Raw genomic sequence first — 25,387 nt, 5'->3', positions numbered from 1 at the left:
ACGTGGCATCCTTGCAAATCCCCTCTTGAGGGATGGTTAACTATAGTTGCTAAGGGTATAGTCTCTGGAATCACAATGCCTGGGTCTGATTCCTGCTTCACTCATACACTGTGGAACTTGGCAGGGTAGTTATTTGACCTCTCTCTCTGTTTCCTCACCTACAGAATGGAAATAATCAAGAGAGCTACTTCCAAGGAGGGGTGGTGGTTAAAAGGATTAAATGAGCAAATACAAAAAACTGCTTAGTACAAGGCCTCTTAGCCCTCACTCAAGTAGGAACAGCCCTGCTTCATCAGCACTCAGCAGGGTAACCTCAACGCAGCCAGCAGAATTTCTGTGCCTCCTTGTCTATCTTTAATGCTAAGAGAACGGACTAGAACTCAAATTCTGAAACTCTGTCAGGGTCAAGACATTTTTGAGAATCTAAGGAAAATTATTTTTTTCCCACAAAAATGCCTATGTGCACAAACATGCAAAAAACTGTATGCAATTTTAATGGGTTCATAGACCCCTAAAAACCCATCACTATCCTCCAGGTAAGAACTTCTCAGCCAGATGATCTCAAAAGGCCATTCTAGGCTTAATACTTAATGATCTAATATTCCAAGGACAACTTTCATAAAACCACCAATACAGTTAAGTCACCTGAGGACACAGAACTTTTACTTTTGTTTCAATCACTTTCCACTTGGCTAAAGATTCCTTATTGGGAGATAATTTCATAAAAGGCATAGCTTTTTCTTTTTTTTAATTACACTTCCCTAGAACTCAAGAGAAAGAAGGAATCATTCTTATTCATCACAAACTAGAGGCTGGGCACAGCCCACAGAATGACTGACATATGCTTTATATAATTTTAGTCTTTGAAATGTTTTCAGATGGCATTGTTTAAAAATACAAGAAAATGGATTTGTTTGAAACGGCAGGTATGTTTCCCATATTAACTTATAAGGAAAAATGCGTGCTCCCAAGTAGGAATTCCAATCAATAGGAAGTCCTTCTTTCCAGTTCAATTCAATAAATACATATTGAGCACCTCTATGCACAAGGCTTACCACAGCTGTGGAAGAGAAAAACAGTAAGGACATGCTCTTTGCCCTCAAGAGCTTCCCAGAGATATGCCATTATGATCTGAATTACTGGCATTTTGTCCACTTCGTTTTTATAAGTGCTGCATTAAAAAACACAGTAATACGGAAATAAAATGTGTAGCCAAAGTATAATATCACTTTCCAAGCATTTAAATTGCAGAAAGCTCAAGGGAGTTGATGCTAAAAACTCAAGGTAGAAGGGTCATGAAGACTACGCAGTGCACCTATCTTTCTGAAGTATGAACCAAACTGGTGAATTGTGCATTTTTTTAATACCTCCAGGGAGGGATGGATCATCACCTGTCAAGAAAATGACACCCTCTTCAGGTTTTACGCTAAGTGAAATAAGTCAATCAGAGAAAGACAAATACCACATGATCTCACTTATATGTAAAATCTAAAAAACAAAACAAACAAAAAACAGAAATGAATAAACAAAATAAAACAAACAAACAATACAGAGAACAAACTGGTGGTTGTCAGAGGGAAGGGGAGTGTGAACAGATAAAATAGGTAAAAGAGATTAAAAGGTACAAACTTTCAGTTATAAAATATGTAAGTCACAGTGATGAAAAGGAAGGAATTAGAAATATAGTCAATAATGTTGTAATAGTGTATGGCGACAGATGGTGACTACACTTACCATGGTGAGCACTACGTAATATATAGAGAAGTGTTGAATCACTATGTTGTGCAGCTAAAATTAATATAACATTGTATGTCAACTATACTTAATAAATTTTTTTAAGATTTTTTATTTGAGAGAGAGAGAGCAGGAGTGGTGGGGAGAGGCAGAGGGAGAAGCAGACTCCCCACCGAGCAGGGCGCCCAACGCAGGGCTCCATTCCAGGACCCTGGGATCACAGCCTGAGCTGAGGGCAGATACCTAACCAACTGAGCCACCCAGGTGCCCCCTTAATAACTTTTTTTTTTTAAAAAAGGAAAGAACACCCTCTTTAGGGTACTCTGATGAGTACTAATTAACATTTAGCCTAAATCACTCTTTTGAAGGTTTATCCCTTTGAACCTAGCTGTATCCCTAGAGACAAACAAAATACATGTAACAGTAACGTTTCCACATCTTCTCTTTGTTAATCTAAGTCTTATTTCCTTTAACCCTCAAGCATGTGAAACAGCTTTGAGTCCCTACACTATGTCCTCTAAACCTGCTCCAAAAAGAACCAGTTTCTCTTTCCAGGTAAGTCTATTTCTTGTGAATACCACTAAAAGGTATATATGACCCATGTCCATCTTGTAACACAGACAACAAAGTCTCAATGTTATCTATAAGACTTAAATCTCTAGCTCAGATTTTTAATTTTTTTAAGATTTTATTTATTTATTTGACAGGGAGAGAGAACACAAGTAGGCCAAGCAGCAGGCAGAGATAAAGGGAGAAGCAGGCTCCCCGCAGAGCAGGGAGCCCAATGTGGGGCTAGATCCCAGGACCCTGGGATCATGACCTGAGCCGAAGGCAGACATTTAACCAACTGAGCCACCCAGGGACCCATAGCTCAAGCTCAGTTTTTTTAAATTCTCAATCTTTGCAATGTTGAAATACATGTAATCAACGAGCATCTCCCCCCAACCTGCCAATTCAGGTATGGCGAACGTTTTCATTAAAAAAAGCTCCTTTCAAGATTGTACGGAAATGGCTGTATGTGTAGGTTTTGAAGCTATTTAAATTCTCTCATAAAAACTGAGCAACTAGAATAGCAAAACAGACCTATAAACAATATGAACAATAAAAACTAGACAACAAGATACCCCCATGAATGTCTAAATAAGACAAAGACCTAAGAGGTCTCAGCATCTGTGAGAGAAAAAAGACAGAGAGCTCAGCAGGGCTTCTGACAGCCCCGAGAATGCAAGAAACCCCAAATTAACATATATTCATCGAAAATGTGATCAAAACTGGAGAGGGCTCTGCAGAGTCCAATCTACTGGGTGAGTACGAGAGGACAGCGTAATGGCGCAAGAATGCCGAGGCCCCATCAATGCTCCATGAAAAACTGAACTTCCCTTCCAGGGTAAAGCCCCATGGTGTGAAGAAAATGCTGGGGGTAAAAGCCACATTTAGCAGGAGAGGAACAATAAAGGGCAAAAGAAAGAGAGAATCCAGATAAAAATAGGGAAAGGAAGCAGTGGGGGCAGGTCTCGGGTATTATAAGGCCATTTTTTTTTATCACTTTGCAGAAGGAGGGGCTAAGTTGGCTTATACCTCCTTCCTAAAAGTACAGGAAAATATTTCACTTTACTTATTTAACATTATTTAACTTGAAGAGCAACAGAAAAGAATCATGATCAAATCCACCCAAGGATTTTATCAGAAAATAGAGAAAAGGAATAGAATAAGATTCCTCAGATAATTAAAAAAAAAGCCAGAAAAACATGCCAACAAAACAGATGAAAGCTGTGACCTAATATTTCAAAACAAGGTAAACAAAATCAAGAAAGCAACAGGAGCTATAAAAGAAAACTACAAATAAATATTAGAGTAATTCAGAAATGAAATGACTGGATGAAAGGAAGATTTGAAAAGTGACAAAACTCAGGGAAAAGACATAAAAGGAAATAATCATTTTAAGAACAGAGACTAAAGAGAATGAAGACAACAGCAAATTAACCACGGAGAGTGCTTTGAGAAATAAAAGACAGGAAAAGGAAAAATTTTAGAGAAATAAAAAATCAAGAGAGTATGACAGATACAGGAAACAAGCAAAGAAGATACATGATGCATATAAAGGGAATCCTTAACGAAAACCAAAACAAGACAGAATCGTGAAATGTGTAATTCAAGGAAATATTTCTGAGATAAAAGACGGCCTGAAAGTACATATTGAATGGGTACACGGTATATATGAAAAATTTAACCAAAAAAGGCTGACAGCAATGCTGTCAGAAAACAATGAGAACGTATTTAAGATGTTGAAGAAAGAAAACATAAACCACAAATTTTATATCCAGTTTAAATGGCCTTTATATTTAAAGTCAAATGGTTAGGAACATGCAGGACCTCAAGGATCGGTTTTAATAAGCCCCTCTTAAGGTATCTGCCAGAAATGAGCTCAATCAAAAATAAAGGGAGGTGGTGGGATAAATACTGCCATATAAACTAGCAATTACCTTCAAGTATATTTTTACCTGCAGATAATCATAAGTGAGTCAATATTATAGAAAATGCCTAATACTCTACAGATTATACAACTATCAGAAAATGAGGGGAGAATGTCAAGTCCATGAAGAGTAGGGATGAGGCTGTTGTGTATCTCATAGATACTAACTTGCCGCAAAAGGATAATCACTTCAAATTAGACGCTGGATGAAAGGAGCACAATAGTAAACAGTAGTCATTTTCAGTAATGGACAATGGGACACACACACACATAGCGGAGGGAGAAGTTTCATTAGATTACAAAGGTGTTAATATAAAGATAACTGTTAGAACAGAATTATAAACCTCCCTAAATATGAAGAGATATAAAACGAAAATAAAAAAGCAAAGAAAATGGACCTCATAGTGACCACATAACAAAAAACAGTTTGATAGAAGGGAGGCCAAACAAGAACGTGTGTGTGTGTTTGCTTGTATTAAAAGGAAAATTAATCATTTCTAAAAGATGGCTACCCTTAGGGGTTCGGGGTGGCAAGAATGGGGTAGAAGCAAGAGAAACAAATTAGATTTTCAAAAACAGACTTGGCTTTGTAAACCTGAGTTTGGAATTATGGTAAATATTTTACAGATTTATAAAACAATATTTAATTTTTATTTTTTATTTTTTTAAAGATTTTATTTATTTGAGAGAGAGAATGACAGAGAGAGAGAGAGAGAGCACAAGAGGGAAGAGGGTCAGAGGGAGAAGCAGACTCCCTGCTGAGCAGGGAGCCCGATGTGGGACTCGATCCCGGGACTCCAGGATCATGACCTGAGCCGAAGGCAGTCGCTTAACCAACTGGGCCACCCAGGCGCCCACAATATTTAATTTTTAAAAGAAACATTTAAAATCAAAGGTCAAATAAAATAAATTAATCTAACTGTGTAACCAGTTTGTGGTCTAAGCACAAGTGACCTAAAAACACAGTAATCTGAGTGGGTAGGACTCGTGTGATATATCTGTAGAGAATCACAGACAAGGAATACCCCCAAACAAACAACTACTTCCCATAATCATTTTGTTGGTGGTGCCATTAATACTGTTATTCTGGGACTACTGTTCGTGTATCACAGAATAAATCAAATGAGTAATTTTTTTGGTCTTATATGGGGTCTCTATATGGGATCAGTACCGAGGGGAAGATTCTTTTTTTAAGTATTCTAACTAATAAATACATAAAGACAGAATTAAAATATCACTTTGGCAGCTCTTAAAAAATCCTGGGTCTAGGTCATAATTCACCAGTGACTAATAACATCACACACACAAAAAAAGAGACCATGGATGGATCTAGAGGGTATTATGCTAAATGAATAAGCCAGACAGAGAAAGACAAAAAAACTCAATGATTTACTTATATGTAGAATCTAAAAAATAAAACAAATGAACTAACAAACAACAACAAAAGTGAAAGAGACTCATAAATACAGAAAACAAACTGGAGGTTGCCAAAGAGAAGGGAGTTGGGGGGAATGAATGAAATGGGTGAAGGGAATTAAGAGGTATAAACTTTGTTATAAAATAAATAAGTCACAGAGATAAAAAGTACAGCGCAGGGAATACTGTCAGTAATACTGCAATACACTTATTGTGGTATTTTGTAATGTAAGTAATTGCTAAATCACTATGTGTTGTACACCTGAAACTAATTTAATTTTATATCAACTATACTTCATTTTTAAAAAGAGGTATATGATTGAGGAGAAATACATTCCAATTTGAACACTTATTTCTTCAACTGAAAAATGGTCTGATTAAGTCAGATTTCTAATAACAGAATTTACTTTCTGAAAGAACTATTAAATGTTTGGATTATCACTTATTATAAAAAGACACAGAGAGAGAGACACCACACTACCACCTGTGAAAAAGTTGTACAAAAAAATAAACTTAAATCTGATCACTGCCATCCAACCAAACTTTCTATGATGATGGAAATATTCTGCATCTCTGCTGTTATAATAGGCACTAGCCAAGTGTGTCTATTAAGTGCTTGAAATGTGGCTCGGACAACTAAAAACCGAATTTTTAATTTCATTTAATTCTAATTTAAGTAGCCACGTATGGCCAGTGGTATTCTATTAGACAGCAGTTTATAATAATTTATAGGAAATATAAGGGAGAGAAGCACATGTTAAATGATATCCTGAAGTTGCAATCAGCAAAACCCAGATTAGACCTTAGGAACACCATAGAACACAAGATCCAGTTTCTTCAACAACAAAAATTTGCAAGGGAAAAATGGAATGAGAATCTAAAGAGTAAAGAGACTTAAACCACATCAACTCATGTATGGATCTTTGTCTGAACGGCCACTTGAGCAGACTGAAACATATCTAGAAGATAATCAGGAATACATGAACAGTGACTGGGATATTACAGAGATGCTGCTGGTAACAGCTGAAGCTGTGTGAGGATAGCAGAGTGCTCCCCACACTTTTCTGCCTCATCTTGTAGATGTTGGAAATTTGCAATAAAAATATAATTTTGACAGCTCTCTATCAGGCCAGTTAGCCTTCAAGCAAAATCTTGTTCTCTTCCTTTACAAGAACCACTACATCTCCAGTTTAAAAAAAAAAAATCAAGTATCTCACATGGTTCAAAAATTTGTTAACAGTAACTGTGAAGCCATATGTCTCTCAGAGGTATAAATCTCCATTTCCACCCCAAGTTCCAACTTAGAAAATGATTCCTTGAATGTGTTGTCCAAAACCTCTTAATCCCTAGAGATATTTCTTTTCACTATTCAGTCACCCCTTGATAGATCATGGAGAGAGAATATCAGTTAGTGTGATACTGCATGGGAGCCTTCCCTTCCATTCCAGAGTCACTGTGGGAAGACAGCACAGATATTAACGAGTCCCCATACAGCCCTGTGTCTACTCAGTATAAATACCAAGACCACAACTCAGCTCATCTTTCCAGCACCAACACCAATTCTCCACGTCCTGAGCCTTAGTTTTCTCAAGGAGTTAGTACCCCCGAATACAGCATAAGCCTTATGTGGGTTAGATGACCATAATGGCAGCAGATTCCTTGCTCCTTTTTTGATGTCTCTGTTTGTCACCTTTATCCATTTTCCATTCTTATGGTTCAGTTGATTGATTCCCATGAGCCACCTCCTTACTGTAGCAGAGGGTACAAGTACCTACTTCTAAAAGATACCAATTCAACCTCAGTGGGCAGAACCCTATTCTTAAAATATGGATCCTGTAGCAACATGCTGCCTTTCTGCCTTTTCTGAGCCATACTGTTGAATTTTTCAGCCTCAGTTTCAGGTTTTAATTCCTGCTTTTCCCCCCCTATATTACCTAGAAGTCACTCTAATAAACAGCAACACAGAAAAAAACCTTTCAGGGCTCCTGGGTGGCCCAGTTGGTTAAGCAACTGCCTTCGGCTCAGGTCATGATCCTGGAGTCATGGGATCGAGTCCCACATCAGGCTCCCTGCTCAGCAGGGAGTCTGCTTCTCCCTCTGACCCTCTTCCCTCTCGTGCTCTCTATCTCTCATTCCCTCTCTCTGAAATAAATAAATAAAATCTTTAAAAAAAAAAAAAACCTTTCAATAGTTTGTCTCTAAATATGACTTCAAGTTCTGCATTTAGTTCACATGTAATTACAAGTTCCAGGCTCAGCCCTAGATTTCCATTTCTCCTAACACTGGTTGGGACATCAGGTAGAATTTTCTAACCTAATAAAAACACTAGTAACTTCTCTGGTTGGGAAATCATACTTCTGGAATGAGAGGCTGGTACTTAGGTTTCTCCACCTTAGATTTATCACAATAGTTTTATCTCCAGCAGCAGCCAGATAACATCACAAGGCTTTTGCCAGCAACCTACTAGCAATTATTACTAATGAACAGTAGGTTCTACATCAGTGAATTACCAAATAGAGAATCCTTCCCCTATCCCGCCTGAGGATTTTAGAGAAGTGCTTTTTTTTCCCCCCTTAAAATTAAGCATGAGTTTATCTGTTCACAGGCTTCAGGATTATTCAAAGTATTCATTTAACTGCTATTTCTCGGATTCTTAGTCTTCATTACCAAACATACTAAATGCCTTTATTTTGAATGTTTTAAACTGCATTATTACACGCCACCTGCCATCTTATTTGAGGAACACACACAAAAAGAAACATTTATTCTAGGATAAGAACTTAAATAAGGCCAACATTACTTGTAAAAAATTGGAGGACTGGAGACTAGAAACATGGCTTCTAAACAAATGGCAGTTGTCTTTGGAAGAGGGGGACTATTATTAGATCAAGGAGTATTCACCTTGGCAGGAGTTTTAATCAGGATCCAATTTCTCTGACCAGTTAGTCAAAGGAACTGAGTGCTTTTGCCTGCCAATCTCCAAACAGAATGTAAAATATAATACATAAGGGGATGATAACCTCGTCCTCTGGCTGCTTCTAACCTAGCTGAGAAGCCAGAGTAAGATATTTGTGACACAGCTGAAGAACACAGAACTGCAGTAGAACAGATTATTCAGCACCCATATGCAGGCATTTCGCCAAAAGAAAGGGGGAAAAGGGCTCAATGCTTTAAACAAAATTGTGTTCAGTGCAACAAAACTACCTCAGGACCTGCTACACGGGGTGGAAATCAAGTACAACAAGATACTCCCTCCACAGCCACCACCCACCAATCAGTTATTTTTTTCTTTTTACAGATTAGGGCTCTACAGGGCTTTGTTTAAAAAAAAAAAAAAGAAAATGTTCAAAATTAACAAAAACACAAGTTTAAAACCCACTGAACTGAAAGATCTCTAAGGTCCCTTCCAGTTAATAATGCTCTACAATTTATGATGTCTCTATCAACCCTGACTTATCACTGAGAACAGCAGATTTTAAGCAGATTGTTGAACATTCTGCTCAGCGTTCTTCTGTCTACCTTAGGATGACATTATGTCGGTTTTGAGAAACAGAAAAACTGGATAATATAGCTTCAAGGCCCTAAGAAAGAATCAGCAGAAGATACTCACTTCTGAATACTTACAGTAAAAAAAAAATTGGTCAGGTAGCAAAATAACTGAAGACTTTGGTAGACACAACTGGCTGCCACTGTAGAAAATTATTCTCAAACTATCTAGTAACACGGCATCAATAGCAGTCCATCTTAACACAAAACTATGTAGCTCTGGACATCACAATGAATCACCTAGCAATACCTTTAATAATAAGATTAAATCCCACTGTTCAATATAAGAATTAAATGCCAACACTGACTTCAAGAAAAAACACCTCATTGTGATAAAATAAATACCCGCGACACCTTGAACTTATCACCATACACACTACCATCAAAACAGAGCGAGTGGAAGCCTGTTAAGTGTTCTTCCCAAAGGCTGAACATGACAAACTACACTACCTGACCCCTGCCTGAGTATTCATTGCCTTTATTGTAATTCCCACAGAGCATAACCAGTATTAATCACAACAAAAGAATGAAGTGAAGACTCAAAGAATATGCTGGGTTTTAGGGGTTTCTAATCTGGTATAAAATCCACTCATAGGGAAAACAAAAATAGTTATTAGTAGGAGTTATATATAGCTGAAATGTTCCACTATTAGTTCACCGAAAGAAAAACTATTATCATTTGGCTCAAATATGAAATTTATACTGATTTTGTTCATTAATGCCTTTAGTTCCCTGCAGTGTAAGTTTGAGTCATCAGTCTGGAAAGTTTGGACACAGTATCTTCAGGAGTCTGCCTGCAGAGCTGTTGGAGTATCTCTTTTTTTTTTTTCTTTTAAGATTTTATTTATTTGACAGAGAGAGACACAGCGAGAGAGGGAACACAAACAGGGGGAGTGGGAGAGGGAGTAGCAGGCCTCCCGCGGAGCAGGGAAGCCCGATGCGGGGCTCAATCCCAGGATCCTGGGATCATGACCTGAGCCGAAGGCAGACGCTTAACGACTGAGCCACCCAGGCACCCCGGAGTATCTCTTTTGACAAGCACCCACACATACGCTGCACATAGGCAGGTTCATTTGAAGAATACACTTGCCTTCACTCAACCTGCAGAGACAGAATTTAGCATTACTAAGTAACTGCCCCCCCACTCACCCCACCACTGCGCACGTGCATATGCGCGCGCGCGCGCGCACACACACACACACACACACACACACACACACACACACACACACACAACTAAACAAGACAACATGAAAACTGACACAAAAACAAAACCGAAACAACAGAAAACAATTTATGGTTGGTGTTCCATTTAGCCACAAGATAGTATGTTCTATAGACTTAACAGAATTAGGAAAACTTCAGTGGCAGATGCCTTTTAAAGAAAAAGGGATATAGGTATAAATGTGTTCTCAGAGGCATCATCACCTGACAGACGTCAGAACGGATGCCAGTTTTCCAAAATCCTTGACTACTTAGCTCCACTGTTACTTCTCGCCTCATTGTATTCTTCTGTCGTATTTTTTGGAGTGCTTCCTAGAAAAGAACTCATTATGATGAGTAACCTGACAGTTGTAAAGCAGTATTAAGCCAAACATCAAGCATTAGAAAATAAGCTGGATTCATTCAACATCACCCTTTCGTTCAGGTATTCAAACCTCTTCATGCCCAATTACAATACTTTATTTGAAATGAAGGCCAGGATGGTCAAAGCCTTGGGTATGAGCCCGCCTTTCCTGGTAACTAGATAAGAAAAAATCTAAACCAAATCGACCATTCTGGTGAGTTTAAACAAAAAAATACCCTTTTGCTGATAAAAGAAACAAAATGTGATGTTTCGGACTTAAAATCTGCATGTAAAAATTATATTTGTATCAAGCCTTATGTTAAGCACTTACATCTAAGACAGACAATCAGTAAATTAATCTGCAACCCACATAATTCTAAAAGCTGCCTTCTAATTTGCAAAACCCTTACAAAACCTCTTGTAGCAACGGTACATTCTATTTAAAAAAAGACAATGATTTAAAACTTTTTCAAGACATAATCAGGAGCTGACTCTTCCCTTTAACCTCTCTTCAAATAATTAATTATAAAAAATATTTTATATTTGCACACTTATTCAATAAAAATCTCACAGGAATTCATAATAACAGGAATTATCACACTGCCTGCACCATTGATTAAATGGCTACTACAGGTCAAATACCATTGGAGGAAAGTTAAATGGAGTATTTCAGAAGTCCACACAACCACCTTTTTCCCCGGATGCAACGACAAGAGAAATTTCAGTCAGTCTCCCTTAGCCTTGGTTCCCTCTTTATAATGAGGCTGTCTGGCTCAAGTCACAGGAAGTGAGAGGAATTCAAACACTTTTCCCAGCTTTAAAGCCTTGCTCTCTTGTACTACCCAAAGCAAAATAAAACCTCAATGACACAAAATTTGATACTGAATCCATTTATTCTTAAAATTATGAATTAAGAACTAAAACATAAATGATCCTGGAATACAGGGATAATACTACCCATAAATAAAAAATATGAAATTTGGGCTATAAAATCTTATGAAATAAGTTTACCCTACTAAACTAAAAGACATATGGAAGACATATGGAAGGCAATCTTTTACGACCTTAAGACCAAGACATTTAAGTAAGACCCAAATTATATTACGTACAGTCTAATTAATGATAAAAGGTTGACCCAGCAATTGTAAAATTTGAAAAATTTCAATAAGATATATTTATTCCCAATGGTAGGAATCCATTAAGAAACAGGGCTTTTGCTGGCGGGGGGAGGGGTAATGCTCCCTTAGATACTAAGAGATGAAAAAAAAATCAATCTGTATACTAATATAAGGAAAGAAAAGTATGATTTTTTTAGAAGTATTTTTCCATCTTATTCTAGAAGTATGGTGTAATGCAATAATCTTGAAATAAATCTGAAGCACATCATCATTAATCCTGGAAGAACAGGATTTGATACTAACCTCCCTTTGCGCTAGCTTCTGTTTGTCAGTTTGTTTAACTTTGGGACTATTTGCTAGGAGGTGGCGAAGTTTCACGTAACTCTTCCACAGTTTCTGGTACCTAAGGAAAAGGACAGACAGACATCTCAGACAAAAAGGAGGAGAATCTGAAGTGCAATAAAACCAGCTGTTTTAACAGGCCTGCTGAATCATAAATTACATTCTTTTGGATATCCTTAATGGCAACAAACCATTCTAAGGAAGGATCTGATTTAGGGGCAGTGGGGCAGGATGACCAAGAGTCATCTGGAACCCAGTGATTAAGTTGGTAATTATACGTCTGTGTTGAAAATGAGGTGTCACTATATATGCCCAAATCTCTCTGGAAAGAATTCCAAAGACACATAAAAACCAACAGAAACATGTATCATTTCTCATCATTACCGATTTTATTTAAATATGTACTTTCTGATGTTGTTGAAAGAAAGACCCCTTACTTAACAAGGACACGGTCGGTCTCTGAACTGCCTACATTGAAAGTAAAAGTTGGAGAGTATTAGAAAAGAGAACGCCGTTTGTGCCAATACCCAAGCTATACAGCTGTATCCATTTCTCCACTGGAGAGGGAAAAAGACAAATGCTGTGCACCAATTTGTATTTACCATGACAAAAATAAGCATATTTGTTGCAGCCAAATATGTAATAATCAGTCTAAAGGATCCTGGTAAAGCGTCCTGGGAATGAAGAGAAATGCAGTCCTGTAGCAGCACACAGTCCTGCCATCTGAGAGTCCACGAGAGCCTATCACATTCTACTAACATTTGTGACAAGAAGGGACTTTCAGTGAATTTCCTGTCATATCGAAACTGCTCCTTTCTTGGCCTTAGCTGGGTTTCTCCTTTTTGGTAACAATTTTTTAGAGAATGGAGGAAAGAAAGAAGTACTTACACAGTGCCTGGTTCACTGCTTCATACTTTTATCCAAAGGGGGAAAAAAAAGAACAAAACCCTTTAGCCTCTTCTAATGTATCAGCCAGAATTGTATTTATGAATTGAAAATCTCCCATGCCCTTTTCTCCCATTATGAATCCTTAAAAAAAAAAATTAAGTCAGGAAACTGTTTGTTTGTTTGTTTACCGAGGTAGGAAATCCAAACACTTCTGAAGAATATAATGGTACTATTTCCATTCCCACACATCCTCATCTTCTCCCAGAAAAACACTAACAAGCCAGTTGGAAAAACTTAAATGTGGAAAGTAACATCAATTCTAAGAGTCAGAAGTCATGCCTTCTCCTTACAATGCAACCCTTGACTTTGCATGGGATCTTGAGCTCTTATTAAGATGCCTCCCAAAATAGAATTCTGCATAAATCCGGCAGTGCTAGGAACCAACATGGTGCTACTTTCCTCTAGAGTGCACTGAAAAAATAAATAATAATAATAGCAATAAATATTATAATGATGAATAAAGGAAAAGTTCCTTAAAAGTTAAAACTATACGGGACTCATGTTGACCAAAATTGCCAAGGATACTCTATTGAATAATAATTTCCTGCAGTCAAATCAAGAGAGAAAATAATTCTTCAGGAGCTACCAAAACTTGTTTTATTTGGTAACCTAAATTTGGAAACATGGTTCATTTCAGGTCTTAATTTTTTAATAAGAAAACATCCGCTAAAGGGTATTCCTTTGCTAATTCAGCTGTTAGTAGAAGGTGAAATTGGCTAAGACAAACACCGAGAAATATCTTACTGTGGGTCTCCTGCATAACTCAACTGTGCAGGGCGTATCCCAAAGTGGACGATAATCGGAAAAGTAATCACATCGGGGTTGAACTGTTCACGATCCAGTTGATCAATGCGGACAGAGCTAGGTTTCTAGAGAGAAAAATCAAAGCCATTTATTCCCATAAGAAGTCTTTCAGTATTGACTTTAACCTAAGTAATGAAGAAATTAATTGGATTTTTTCTGGGAAAGTCTCATCCCCCAAGGGAAAAATGTCATTTAAAACCCGTTAATCATAGCAGCTATACTATATAAAAACTATAATGTCATCCCTGTAAATGAGTCTACGCCATTTGGCATAATGAACAATGATTTTGTCCTTTTTTGCAGTCCACACAGAAACCTTTAAAAATTAAACTTTTAAAAGGACACCTAGTCAGATATAACTTTTCCTGAACCTCTCCAAAGGCACAGGGGAAATATTCCACATCATGGGGAAGAAGTGTGCTGGCTTATTCTGTTTCATTTCACATTTCCAATGGATGGTTTACTTCTAATTCAGGGTGGACAGATGCCTCTCTATATCCTTTTTTCCATTAGTTCTCTGTGTATCTTGTTTTTCCTTTCTTTTTTTTTTTTGAAATTGCAGTGTAATTCACATATAACATTATATTGGCTTCAGGTGCTGGACATAATGATTATTTGTATACACTGTGTAATGATCACGACAATAAGTCTAGTTAGCATCTGTCACATAAAAGTTACAAAATTTTTTCTTATGAGAACCTTCAAGATCTATTCTCTTAGCAACTTTCAAATATGCAACACAATATTGACTTATAGGCACTCTGCTGTACATTATATCCCCACGACTCATTTATTTTATAACTAGAGGTTTATACCTCTTGATCCCCTTCACTCATTTTGCCCACTTCTGGCAACCACGAATCTGTTCTCTGTATCTGAGTTTGGTTTTGCTCTGTTTGTTCATTTGTTTTTAGATTTCACACCTAAGTTCAATCATACAGTGTTTGTCTTTTTCTTATTTCACTTAGGGTAATACTTTCAAGGTCTACCCATGTTGTTGCAAATGGCAAGACCTCATTCTTTTTTAAGGCTGAGCAGTATTCCAGTGTGTGTGTGTGTGTGTGTGTGTGTGTGTGTGTGTGAGTATGTGTATCCGTTCATCTATTGATGAACACTTAGATTTCTTCCATATCTTGGCTATTGTAAATAATACTGCAGTGAACACAGGAGTGCATATCTTTTTGAATTAGTGTTTTTGTTTTCTTCAAAATACCCAAAAGTGGAACTGACGGAACATGTTTTTCAATTTTTTGAGGAACTCCTATACTGTTCTCCATAGTGGCTGCACCAATTTACATTCCCAATAGTGCACAAGAGTTCCCTTTTCTCCACAACCTCACCAATACTTGTAATCTCTTGTTTTGATAATAGTCATTTGAAAGGTATGAGGTGATAGTTCATGGTTTTCATTTACATATTCCTGATAATTAGTGATGTTGAGTATCTTTTCATGTGCCTACTGGCCATTTATTTCTTTGGAAAAATGTCTATTCAGATCCTCTGTCCTTTTTTAATCGGATTATTTGGTTGTTTTTGTTGTTGTTGTTGTTGTTATTGTGCTATGTGAGTTCTATGTTTTGGATATTAACTCCTTATTAAATATGTGAAATGCAAATATCTTCTCCCATTCAGTAGGTAGGCTTTTCATTTTGTTGATGACTTTCTTCGCTGTATGGAAATTTTTTAGTTTGATGTAGCTCCATTTGTTTACTTCTTTGCCTGTGGAGTTACATACAAAAAAATCACTGCCCAGACCGATGCCAACAAGCTTCCACCTATGTTTTCTCCTGTAAGTTTTATGGTTTCAGATCTTACATTCAAGTCTTCAATCCATTTTGAATTAACTTTTGTGTATGGCCTAAGGTAGTGGTCCAATTTCATTCTTTCACATGTGGCTGTCCAGTTTTCCCAACACCATTAATTGAAGAGACTGTCCTTTCCCCATTGTATATTCTTGCCTCTTTGGTCAAAAATTAATTTACCATATATGCATGAGTTTATTTCCAGACTCCCTATTCTGTTCCACTGTGTCTGTTTGGGTTTTTTTTGGCCAATGCCATACCATGATTACTATAGCTCTGTTGTACAGTTTGAAATCAGGGAGCATGATGTCTCCAGTTTTGTTCTTCTTTCTCAAGATTGCTTTAGCTAGTCCGGATCTTCTGTGATTCTGTACAAATTTTAGGATTGTTTATCCTATTTCTGCAAAAAATGCCATTAGAATTTTAATAGGGTTTGCCCTGAATCCATAGATTGCTTTGAGTAATACGGACACTTTAATAGTATTAATTCTTCCAATCCATGAGCACAGAATACCTTTCATTTATTTGTGTCTTCTTCAATTTCTTTCATCAATGTCTTATGGTTTTCAGAGTACAGGACTTTCATCTCCTTGGTTAAATTTATTTCTAGGTATCGTATTCTTTTGATGTAATTATAAATGGGACTGTTTCTTAATTTTTCTGATAGTTCACTATTAGTATCTTATAAAAATGCAACAAATTTTTGTGTACTGATTTTTTTACCCTGCAACTATACTGAATTCATTTATTAATTCTAACAGTTTTTTGGTGGAATCTTTAAAGGTTTTCTATATGTAAAGTCATATCATCTATAAATAGTGACAGTTTTACTTCTTCCTTTACAATTTGGATGTCTTTCATTTCCTTTCCCTACCTAATTGCTCTGGCTAGGACTTCTCCTACTATGTTGAATAGAAGTTGGCATCCTTGTCTTGCTCTGATCCAATGTATTCCTCTAATTCTACACCTTTAAAATAGAAGGTATGGTAACATAAAAATCAAATGGTTAAGCTTCTCATTATGTCCATGTAGGTTATTTTTAAATTTTAACAGAAAGCCTCATTTTTTTTTAATCTTACAGGAAGAAGTGAACAGGTGGTTCCTTCTTCAGTTAACAAAATAACTTTCTTTTATTCTAAAAGTTTGTTTGTAAAAAGATGGTAAAATCATAAGAGTTTTAGCAACCTCCTTGCTTATTCTCAATTCTCAGAGCAGCCCCTAATTAGAAACTAAACTCTTAACAAGAGATGGTGGCATCTTTGGCTCAACTGCTTTAGAGCCAAATGCTACAGAATTGATCTACATGGAGGCCAACAGCATCATTTTGTCATAAAATAATGCCTACAACCAAAGTCTGGCTGGCGGCCTGGTTTGTCCGGACAGAGGGGTTTCAACGGTAAAACCAGGAAACCTGCCAGCAACTGAAACAAGCTGGTTACCCCACCCCACCCCCCACAGCGGGTAGCCCCATACAGCCATCTGACAAATCCAAGCAAGTGACAAAGTGAATAGATTTGTGTAAATTCACACGTTAAAAAACTTACACTTAAGTTTTTTAAAAGAATATTTGAATGTCACTTAACGGTCAAAAGGTCCCTAGTATCTGAAAAAATTGACTTCTGCTCTCAAATTTAATAAGCTAGAGAAGATTTTGGTCACAGGTAATCTAATATAAAATTATTTTAAATGCCCTTCATCAGGAGCAACCTGTTATTTAGGTCTAGGAATTGTTGCCAAGATTTTGGTTTTTGTTTTTGTTTTTTAATTTTATTATGTTCTATTAATCACCATACCTCACATCATTAGTTTTTGATGTAGTGTTCCATGATTCATTGTTTGCATATAATACCCAGTGCTCCATTCAATACGTGCCCTCTTTAATACCCATCACCAGGCTAACCCATCCCCCCCACCCCCCTCCCCTCTAGAACCCACAGTTTGTTTCTCAGAGTCCATAGTCTCTCATGGTTCGTCTCCCACTCCGATTCCCTCCCTTTCATTTTTCCCTTCCTACTATCTTTTTTATTTTTTTTAACATATAATGTATTATTTGTTTCAGAGGTACAGGTCTGTGATTCAACAGTCTTACACAATTCACAGCGCTCACCATAGCCCATACCCTCCCCAATGTCTATCACCCAGCCACCCCATCCCTCCCACCCCCCCACCACTCCAGCAACCCTCAGTTTGTTTCCTGAGATTAAGAATTCTTCATATCAGTGAGATATATGTCTTTCTCTGATTGACTTATTTCGCTTAGCATAATACCCTCTAATTCCATCCATGTCATTGCAAATGGCAAGATTTCAGGGGTTTTGTGATGGCTGCATAATATTCCATTGTATATGTATAGATATAGATATAGATATAGATATACCACATCTTCTTTACCCACTCATCTGTTGATTGACATCTAGGCTCTTTCCATAGTTTGGCTATTGTGGACATTGCTGCTATAAACATTGGGGTGCACATACCCCTTCGGATCACTACATTTGTATCTTTGGGGTAAATACCCAGTAGTGAAATTGCTAGGTTGTAGGGTAGTTCTATTTGCAACTTTTTGAGGAACTTCCATACTGTTTTCCAGAGTGGCTGCACCAGTTTGCATTCCCACCAACAATGTAGGAGGGTTCCCCTTTCTCTGCATCCTTGTCGACATCTGTCGTTTCCTGACTTGTTAATTTTAGCCATTCTGACTGGTGTGAGGTGGTATCTCATTGAGGTTTTGATATGGATTTCCCTGACACCGAGCGATGTTGAGCACTTTTTCATGTGTCTGTTGGCCATTTGGATGTCTTCTTTGCACAAATGTCTGTTCATGTCTTCTACCCATTTCTTGATTGGATCATTTGTTCTTTGGGTGTTGAGTTTGGTAAGTTCTTTATAGATTTTGGATACTAGCCCTTTATCTGATATGTCATTTGCAAATATCTTCTCCCATTCTGTCGGTTGTCTTTTGGTTTTGTGGACTGTTTCCTTTGCTGTGCAAAAGCTTTTTATCTTGACAAAGTCCCAATAGTTCATTTTTGCCCTTGCTTCCCTTGCCTTTGGCGATGTTTCTAGGAAGAAGTTGCCACGGCTGAGGTCGAAGAGGTTGCTGCCTGTGTTCTCCTCTAGGATTTTGATGGACTCCTGTCTCACGTTTAGGTCTTTCAACCATTTGGAGTCTATTTTTGTATGTGGTGTAAGGAAATGGTCCAGCTTCATTCTTCTGCATGTGGCTGTCCAATTTTCCCAACACCATTTATTGAAGAGACTGTCTTTTTTCCATTGGACATTCTTTCCTGCTTTGTTGAAGATTAGTTCACCATAGAGTTGAGGGTCCATTTCTGGGCTCTCTGTTCTGTTCCATTGATCTATGTGTCTGTTTTTGTGCCAGTACCATACTGTCTTGATGATCATAGCTTTGTAATAGAGCTTGAAGTCCGGAATTGTGATGCCCGCCAGCTTTGCTTTTCTTTTTCAACATTCCTCTGGCTATTCGGAGTCTTTTCTGGTTCCATACAAATTTTAGGATTATTTCTTCCATTTCTTTGAAAAAAGTGGATGGTATTTTGATAAGGATTGCATTAAATGTGTAGATTGCTCTAGGTAGCATTGACATCTTCACAGTATTTGTTCTTCCAATTTTGTATATCAAAGCAGCAGGATACAGTTTTAAAAGAGGAGTTGCAAGACTATACTTTCAGGGATCATTTCTATAGTTCATTAAAAGAGGAGTTGCACAACTGAAAATGTTAGTGAATTATTCATGTTTTCATGATTTTAAACACCATACTACGGCATCAACCAAGGAAACAGTGATTTAAAATATCTATAGCATCTTGAAATTTATAGGGGGGAGAGATGAAATAAGATCTAGACTTTGGCCACACCCTACAATATCCATCATACCAGCTTTGAGGAAGAATAAAAAATATTCTCACTAATGACCAAAGCATTCCCTGGCAGAGGCAAAGTGCCTCGGGAGGGAGATTAATTCTTTTAAGTTCTGCAGCAATAAAGTACTTAATGTGACCATAATGGCTTGAAAAATTTAATAAATTCCCCAATATTCTTACCACTGGGTAATCTTTCAAAGCAAGTACTGCAGAGGATGAAATGTACTATCATGTCTACTCTGCTCTATTCGCAAAAGATATAATGAAAGGATGTTTTTATGATACTGAGTTTTCAGGATATTTTCCTCCTTTAAACATATTTTTATTAACTTTAACATGTTCCCAAGTCTGGCACCCAAACTTACCTTTCTTAATTTATTTCTGATTACTTTCTAACATAAATCTCTCATCCTGACTAATCTGGTTTCATTATCTTCCAAATTGGCCATATATCCTCCCAAGTACACACATTTGATCATGCCAATAAGTTATACAATTTCTCGATTCCTTAAAGACCTTCCTGTAGCATTTATGAAGTATCCCTGGCAGCCTGGTCCAGTGATCTCGCCTAAGATCAGATACAGGCTTTCCTGATTGGCTTTTGTACTGACTGATCTATGGACTCAACAGTTCATCACAGACTCCTTTCACACGGATATGCCATGAGTCTGCGCCTGGACAAACAGCATATATAATGTGTAGACTTTACTAGCACCTGACTCACATAGTAGTCACCCAACAAATGAGCTAAATGATAATCATGGTAATGAAGTAAATGTCCTCTATGCTAATGGCTCAAAACCATGAAGGGGTGAATCAGAAAAGCACCTGGGGATTTTTTTTTTTTTTTAACAACAGATCCTTGGGCCCCATTACTTGGGAGTATATATGGAGTAGGGATGATCAGGGCATTCGTACATTTTCAAAAGCTCTCCAACTGATTGTAGGATTTCAGGAAATGTTAACCAAGGTATGGAAAGAAGCCCCAGGGTGAAAGTATTCCCAAAGTGTGCACTCTTGACCGCAGTACTCTTCAAGCCGACTCCACCAAGATGAAAAGGTGTGTCTCCCACCACCCTCACTCCCACCTATCTTCTGACCCTGCTATAAGACTGGCAAAAGAAATGTAAATTTATGCAACTGTTTAAAGAAGAAAAGTAAAATTCAGAGTTATACTGTCATACTGCCAGGACCTGTATATTTCTTTTAGAGTTACTTTAACAATTAGTTGTATGGTTTAACAGTATAATAGCAAAAATTGTATGATTTTAAGTTTTAAACAAGTTTTATGTTTAAACAAGTTTTTATTAAACACTTTCACTTTCTAGACTTGTTTGAAATAATCAGTATTAGCTGAAATGTTTGCTTTGCAAATAGTAACATTTTGTTTGTGCAGATGTTACTGTCATGCTACAAAAAGTTGATCCAGAGTTTTTATTTTTATGAAATCAAGGCTATTAAACAATTTGGCAGCCTTTTAAAAACAACAGCTTTGTTTAAATAGATTAGTTTCTTTACATAAAAATACTTTAATTCTCCATTTCTGGAAAACTTTATCCTGATAAGATGCCAATATATAACTATTTTATGAAACAACAGCATACTTCAGAGAAAAAACTGTAATTCATATAAATATATAAAACAGCATTTTCTTTATAAGAGAAACCTACTTGACTTTCAATTCTCTACTCTTTATTTTTTATATTTTTACTTCAAAAATTAATACTGGAAGCTAATTTTAATACAAAACACTTAAAAAACAAAGAAATGGGAAATATTTGTAATAAGTATGGCAAAGGATCAATAAAAAATGGCAAATATCACAAAAGAAAATTAGAAAAGGGGTATTAATAGGTCATTATCAAAAGAAAACATGAAAGGCCAATAAACATTTAAAATATCAATTTTTGTTAGAAACCAAAATAAATACAAAACTGAACTATGTAATTTTTTTCCCTATCAGTTTTTTTGTTAGACTAGTACAGTATAACCAATACAAAGAGAGGGCCTGCTCATATACTCTCGGTCAACGTGCAAATTTTACAACCCTTCTAGAAGGCAATTTACACGTATCCAAGGCCTTAAAAATGTGCGTATCTTCAGCCTATTAACTTCACTTACAGGACTTCTTCCTAAAAAATTAAATGGACACACATTCAAAGATATATACATGTTTATGCATATATGTGTTTATATACACATATACAAATTCAATACAGCAATATTGGTGACAGCAAAAATCTGAAAGCAACCTAGGTGTTCAATAATAGGGGGTTAATTAAATAACTTAGGAACCTTTTAATTACACTTGTAAAGAAATTTAAGACTACAGAAAAATAATTTTGTGATTGTTGTTTCTGGAAGAGAATGAGAAGAAAAAGGTCTAAATATGAATACTGAACTGTATGATACCAATTTTGTTTTAAAACAATATGAAAGTCTCTAAGGAGACTAGAAAAGTGAATAGTAACATCTCCGGTAAATGGAATTATGGATAACTTTATTGTCTTCTTTGGGCTGTTTCTTTATTTTCTTAACTTTTTATAATGATGATATATTACTTTTATACTCAGAAAAAAAAAATCAGATCCAAACATATCTAAAAACTAATCAGATAAACTTACTACTAAATATGACTACATCGTAGTATTTTTTTATTTGCTAAATATTTAAAAGGAAAAATTACTCAAAGGACAAGAATGAATACTTCAAACTTTTAAATGTTCCGTTACTGTTTCTTTGAACATTCAAACTGGAAAGAAGGTGGTTCAGTCTCAGAACATGCAAGCACCAGAACATACCGTTCCAGGGTTGGTGACAATCATGCCTTTGCATTCTTCTGCGTATTTCTGCCACTCAAGTTCTTCCCACTGAAGCATATTGGCAATCTCCTCTTCGGGAACCAGGGCTTTGCTACACCGTAATAAGTAAAGGAGAATTTGGTGCATGGACAGCACTTCCTTTCCTCCATCTTGGGTGGGAGGGGAAAGAGAGGAAAAAATAAAACTACTCAATAGTCAATCATCAGCCGAATAAGGAAAAACAAGACAGTGAGGGGAAAAAAGAACATTTATAAAAAAGTAATTTAGAATTTACATTGTTTAACCAGGTGCCAAATAATACAAAAACCATTTGTTTCATTGATGAACAGTGCTCACAAACCACCTCATTTACTAAAATGGCAACAACAACATTATAAATGATAAAAGGCTCCATTTGTGAGGTCTGAAAATAAAAAAAAAAGTGCCTACCTAAATAAATTTAAAACCACCTAGCATAAAAAGCCATAGTTTATAATATACAGAACTATGTTATGTCTTAAATATTTTATGATTCTTTCTAAGGTAACAGATGAAAGCTCTTTAGAAGTGATGTTACTGTCTTAAGGAAATTCTAAGCTTTTATGAGATATTTATGGATGTTTCCAATAAGCTATTGTTGCATTATGTTCTAATTTTTTGGTGCTAATGTGCTGCACCTACCGTGATGAATAGCGCTAAAAAGGCTGTACTAATATCATGAAGATCATTATGGAGTTAGTACATGGAAAAAACACCAAGTATTCTGAGGCTTACAGAAGCATATATTACTAAGTACAGAGGATAAAAACAACAAAGGACATAATTAAAATACCTTGGAAAGAGCCAATTAATCTGGTACTTGATGAACCAAAGACATTCATATAATAATGTGGGCATTAATTTTGGGTTCACAGGCTTCTTCTGCCTTCTTTTTGGGCTTAATTTCTTGATCAATATGTGCCTTTTCTTTGCCTAATTCCAACCCAAGAAAGGACAAGAGCTCTGAAGGTTTGGAGGACAATGACTACTGCCCCCAGGTCATGAGATATGCTACGAACACCAGTGCAGGGCCAAACACTTCATGGAGAAACAAGGGACCAAGATGGTGGGGATGGGAGGGCACAAATGAGAGTGTCCTATTTGTGCTAGAGGAATGAATGGCACCCAAGGAATCTGAGGTACTAGAAAAAGAGGATGAAAGATCTTTTTTTTAAAGATTTATTTATTTATCAGAGAGAGAGAGAGTGTGAGTGAGCAGAAGCAGGGGGAGTGGCAGGCAGAGGGAGAAGCAGACTCCCCGCTGAATAAAGAGACCGATGCGGGACTCGATCCCAGGACCCCAGGATCATGACCTGAACCAAAGGCAGATGCTTAACCGACTAAGCCACCCAGGCGTCCCGAAAGATCTTTAATATGAGTTGCCGGGGGTAAGAACCTGGACAGGACTACACATCTGAGAAAGAAGAGAGTAAAGATCAAAATTTCTTTTTGATCTTTGTTGGTTTTTTTTTTAATCTCAGATGTTGTTATGGAACCAGACAGCACTGCTGCTATAGAGTTACCATATATGTAAGCATGCATTTATTCATTAAATACTTGTTTATATTCAACAAATATTTACTGAGCACCTATTACGCAGCAGGCACTCTTCCAGACCCTAGAAATACAGTGGTGATCTAAACAACCAAAACAGAGAAGGGAAAGACACAGCAAAAAACAACCACAAAATAAATCAGGTCAAGATAAAGACTCTTCTATAAAGGTTCAAAACAGGTGAAGGACTGCAGCTATATTTAAAATGGTGGTCAGGGAACGAATCCATGAAGAGGTGCCATGTGAGCAAAGTAGAAAGAAGCAAAAGAGCCCATTATGTAGCAATCTGGGAGAAGAGTGTCTCAGATAGAAAAAACAGCAGAAGTCCTATAGTAAAGTGGGATTGATATGTTCCAGCAACTGCAAAAAGGCAACGTGGATGGAATGAGAGAAGGAAGAGAGTGTGAAAGAAGTGGCAGGGAGGCTGGATCTTGCAAAGCTTCTACAGAGCACAGGAAGAGCTCTGGATTTTATTTTCTGATGAGCAGGTTTATTAGCATTATGTGCCAGGCACTATGAGTGGTCCCGTGTTGCAGTCATGGAAAAAACAAACAAAAACACAAGCTCTAGGCCCTCAAGAAGCATGTAGGCTAATAATGATTAATCACCACTGTTCCTAGAGGAATCTTTGTAGATGACATTCTGAAAACAGTTCTCTTAATCAAAGACATTGAGTCTTCAAAAAAAAAAAAAAAAAAAGGTCCAAGAAGTGACTAAAATACAATCAACCCACATGAGGACATGTTATACCTACTGATTCAGATTACTGCTCACAGCAGTGAAATTTTTTATGCCTCATTACAAAACATCTGCTTTAAACCCAAGAGTCACCTTTGATTAAGAAACTTCCATTGTAAAGGGCATATTTCTCAAGAGTCTGTCTCAAAAGACATTTCAATCTCCCTGCATATAACATGTTTTCCTCAGTCATTGATGCTCCCCTCTTTGCTAAGGAGCCCAGCAAAGCCATAATGCCTATCACGATGCCTGTCTGTCTGAGCCCACAGTAGTCTCTACTTCTAGGTAGTCTGAGGCAAACAGATGGAAAAGAGAACACTAACGCCAGAATACGATGATTTACACCGCATGTGTATACATAGAGAACAGCAAAGAGAAAAAGGAAACCTAGGGAGCTTTGAGAAGAACTAGCACACTGACTAGATTCATTAGAAACCAAGAAAAGAGTAAAATAAAATAGTATTTGGCTCATAATCTCTATTATTTGGTAGTATCACGAAAGAGCACTGTGGGCCTACAAGGATCCATCAGAAGCCCAGCATGCCATAAGAAGGAAGAGAGTGTTGTTTTGTTATAAGGATTAGAAAAAAAGGCTCAAATTTTATTTGGGGAAGGTATGTG

The 25,387-nt window shown here is 36.9% G+C and overlaps 1 protein-coding gene across 6 annotated transcripts in view; it reads right to left on the bottom strand.

Moving 5' to 3' along the window:
* Nucleotides 1-25,387, bottom strand: part of DROSHA (drosha ribonuclease III) — a 119,847-nt gene that overhangs the window by 46,602 nt on the left and 47,858 nt on the right. For 5 of the 6 annotated variants that reach the window (XM_025867440.2, XM_025867443.2, XM_025867445.2 and 2 more), the window contains 4 exons: nt 22,436-22,605; nt 13,889-14,013; nt 12,158-12,257; nt 10,598-10,705 (listed from right to left, as the gene is read on the bottom strand). In XM_025867440.2, the coding sequence (XP_025723225.1) occupies nt 10,598-10,705; nt 12,158-12,257; nt 13,889-14,013; nt 22,436-22,605 (503 nt within the window). The remainder of the gene's footprint in view (nt 1-10,597; nt 10,706-12,157; nt 12,258-13,888; nt 14,014-22,435; nt 22,606-25,387) is intronic. The other variant, XM_025867442.2, reaches the window with a different exon arrangement.

This window comes from Callorhinus ursinus, unplaced genomic scaffold (assembly GCF_003265705.2).
Source record: "Callorhinus ursinus isolate GAN/ISIS: 27379988/994484 unplaced genomic scaffold, GSC_fseal_2.0 scaffold3, whole genome shotgun sequence".
Classification (NCBI taxonomy): Eukaryota; Metazoa; Chordata; class Mammalia; order Carnivora; family Otariidae; genus Callorhinus; species Callorhinus ursinus.
This window is presented reverse-complemented; position numbering and strand designations above follow the sequence as displayed.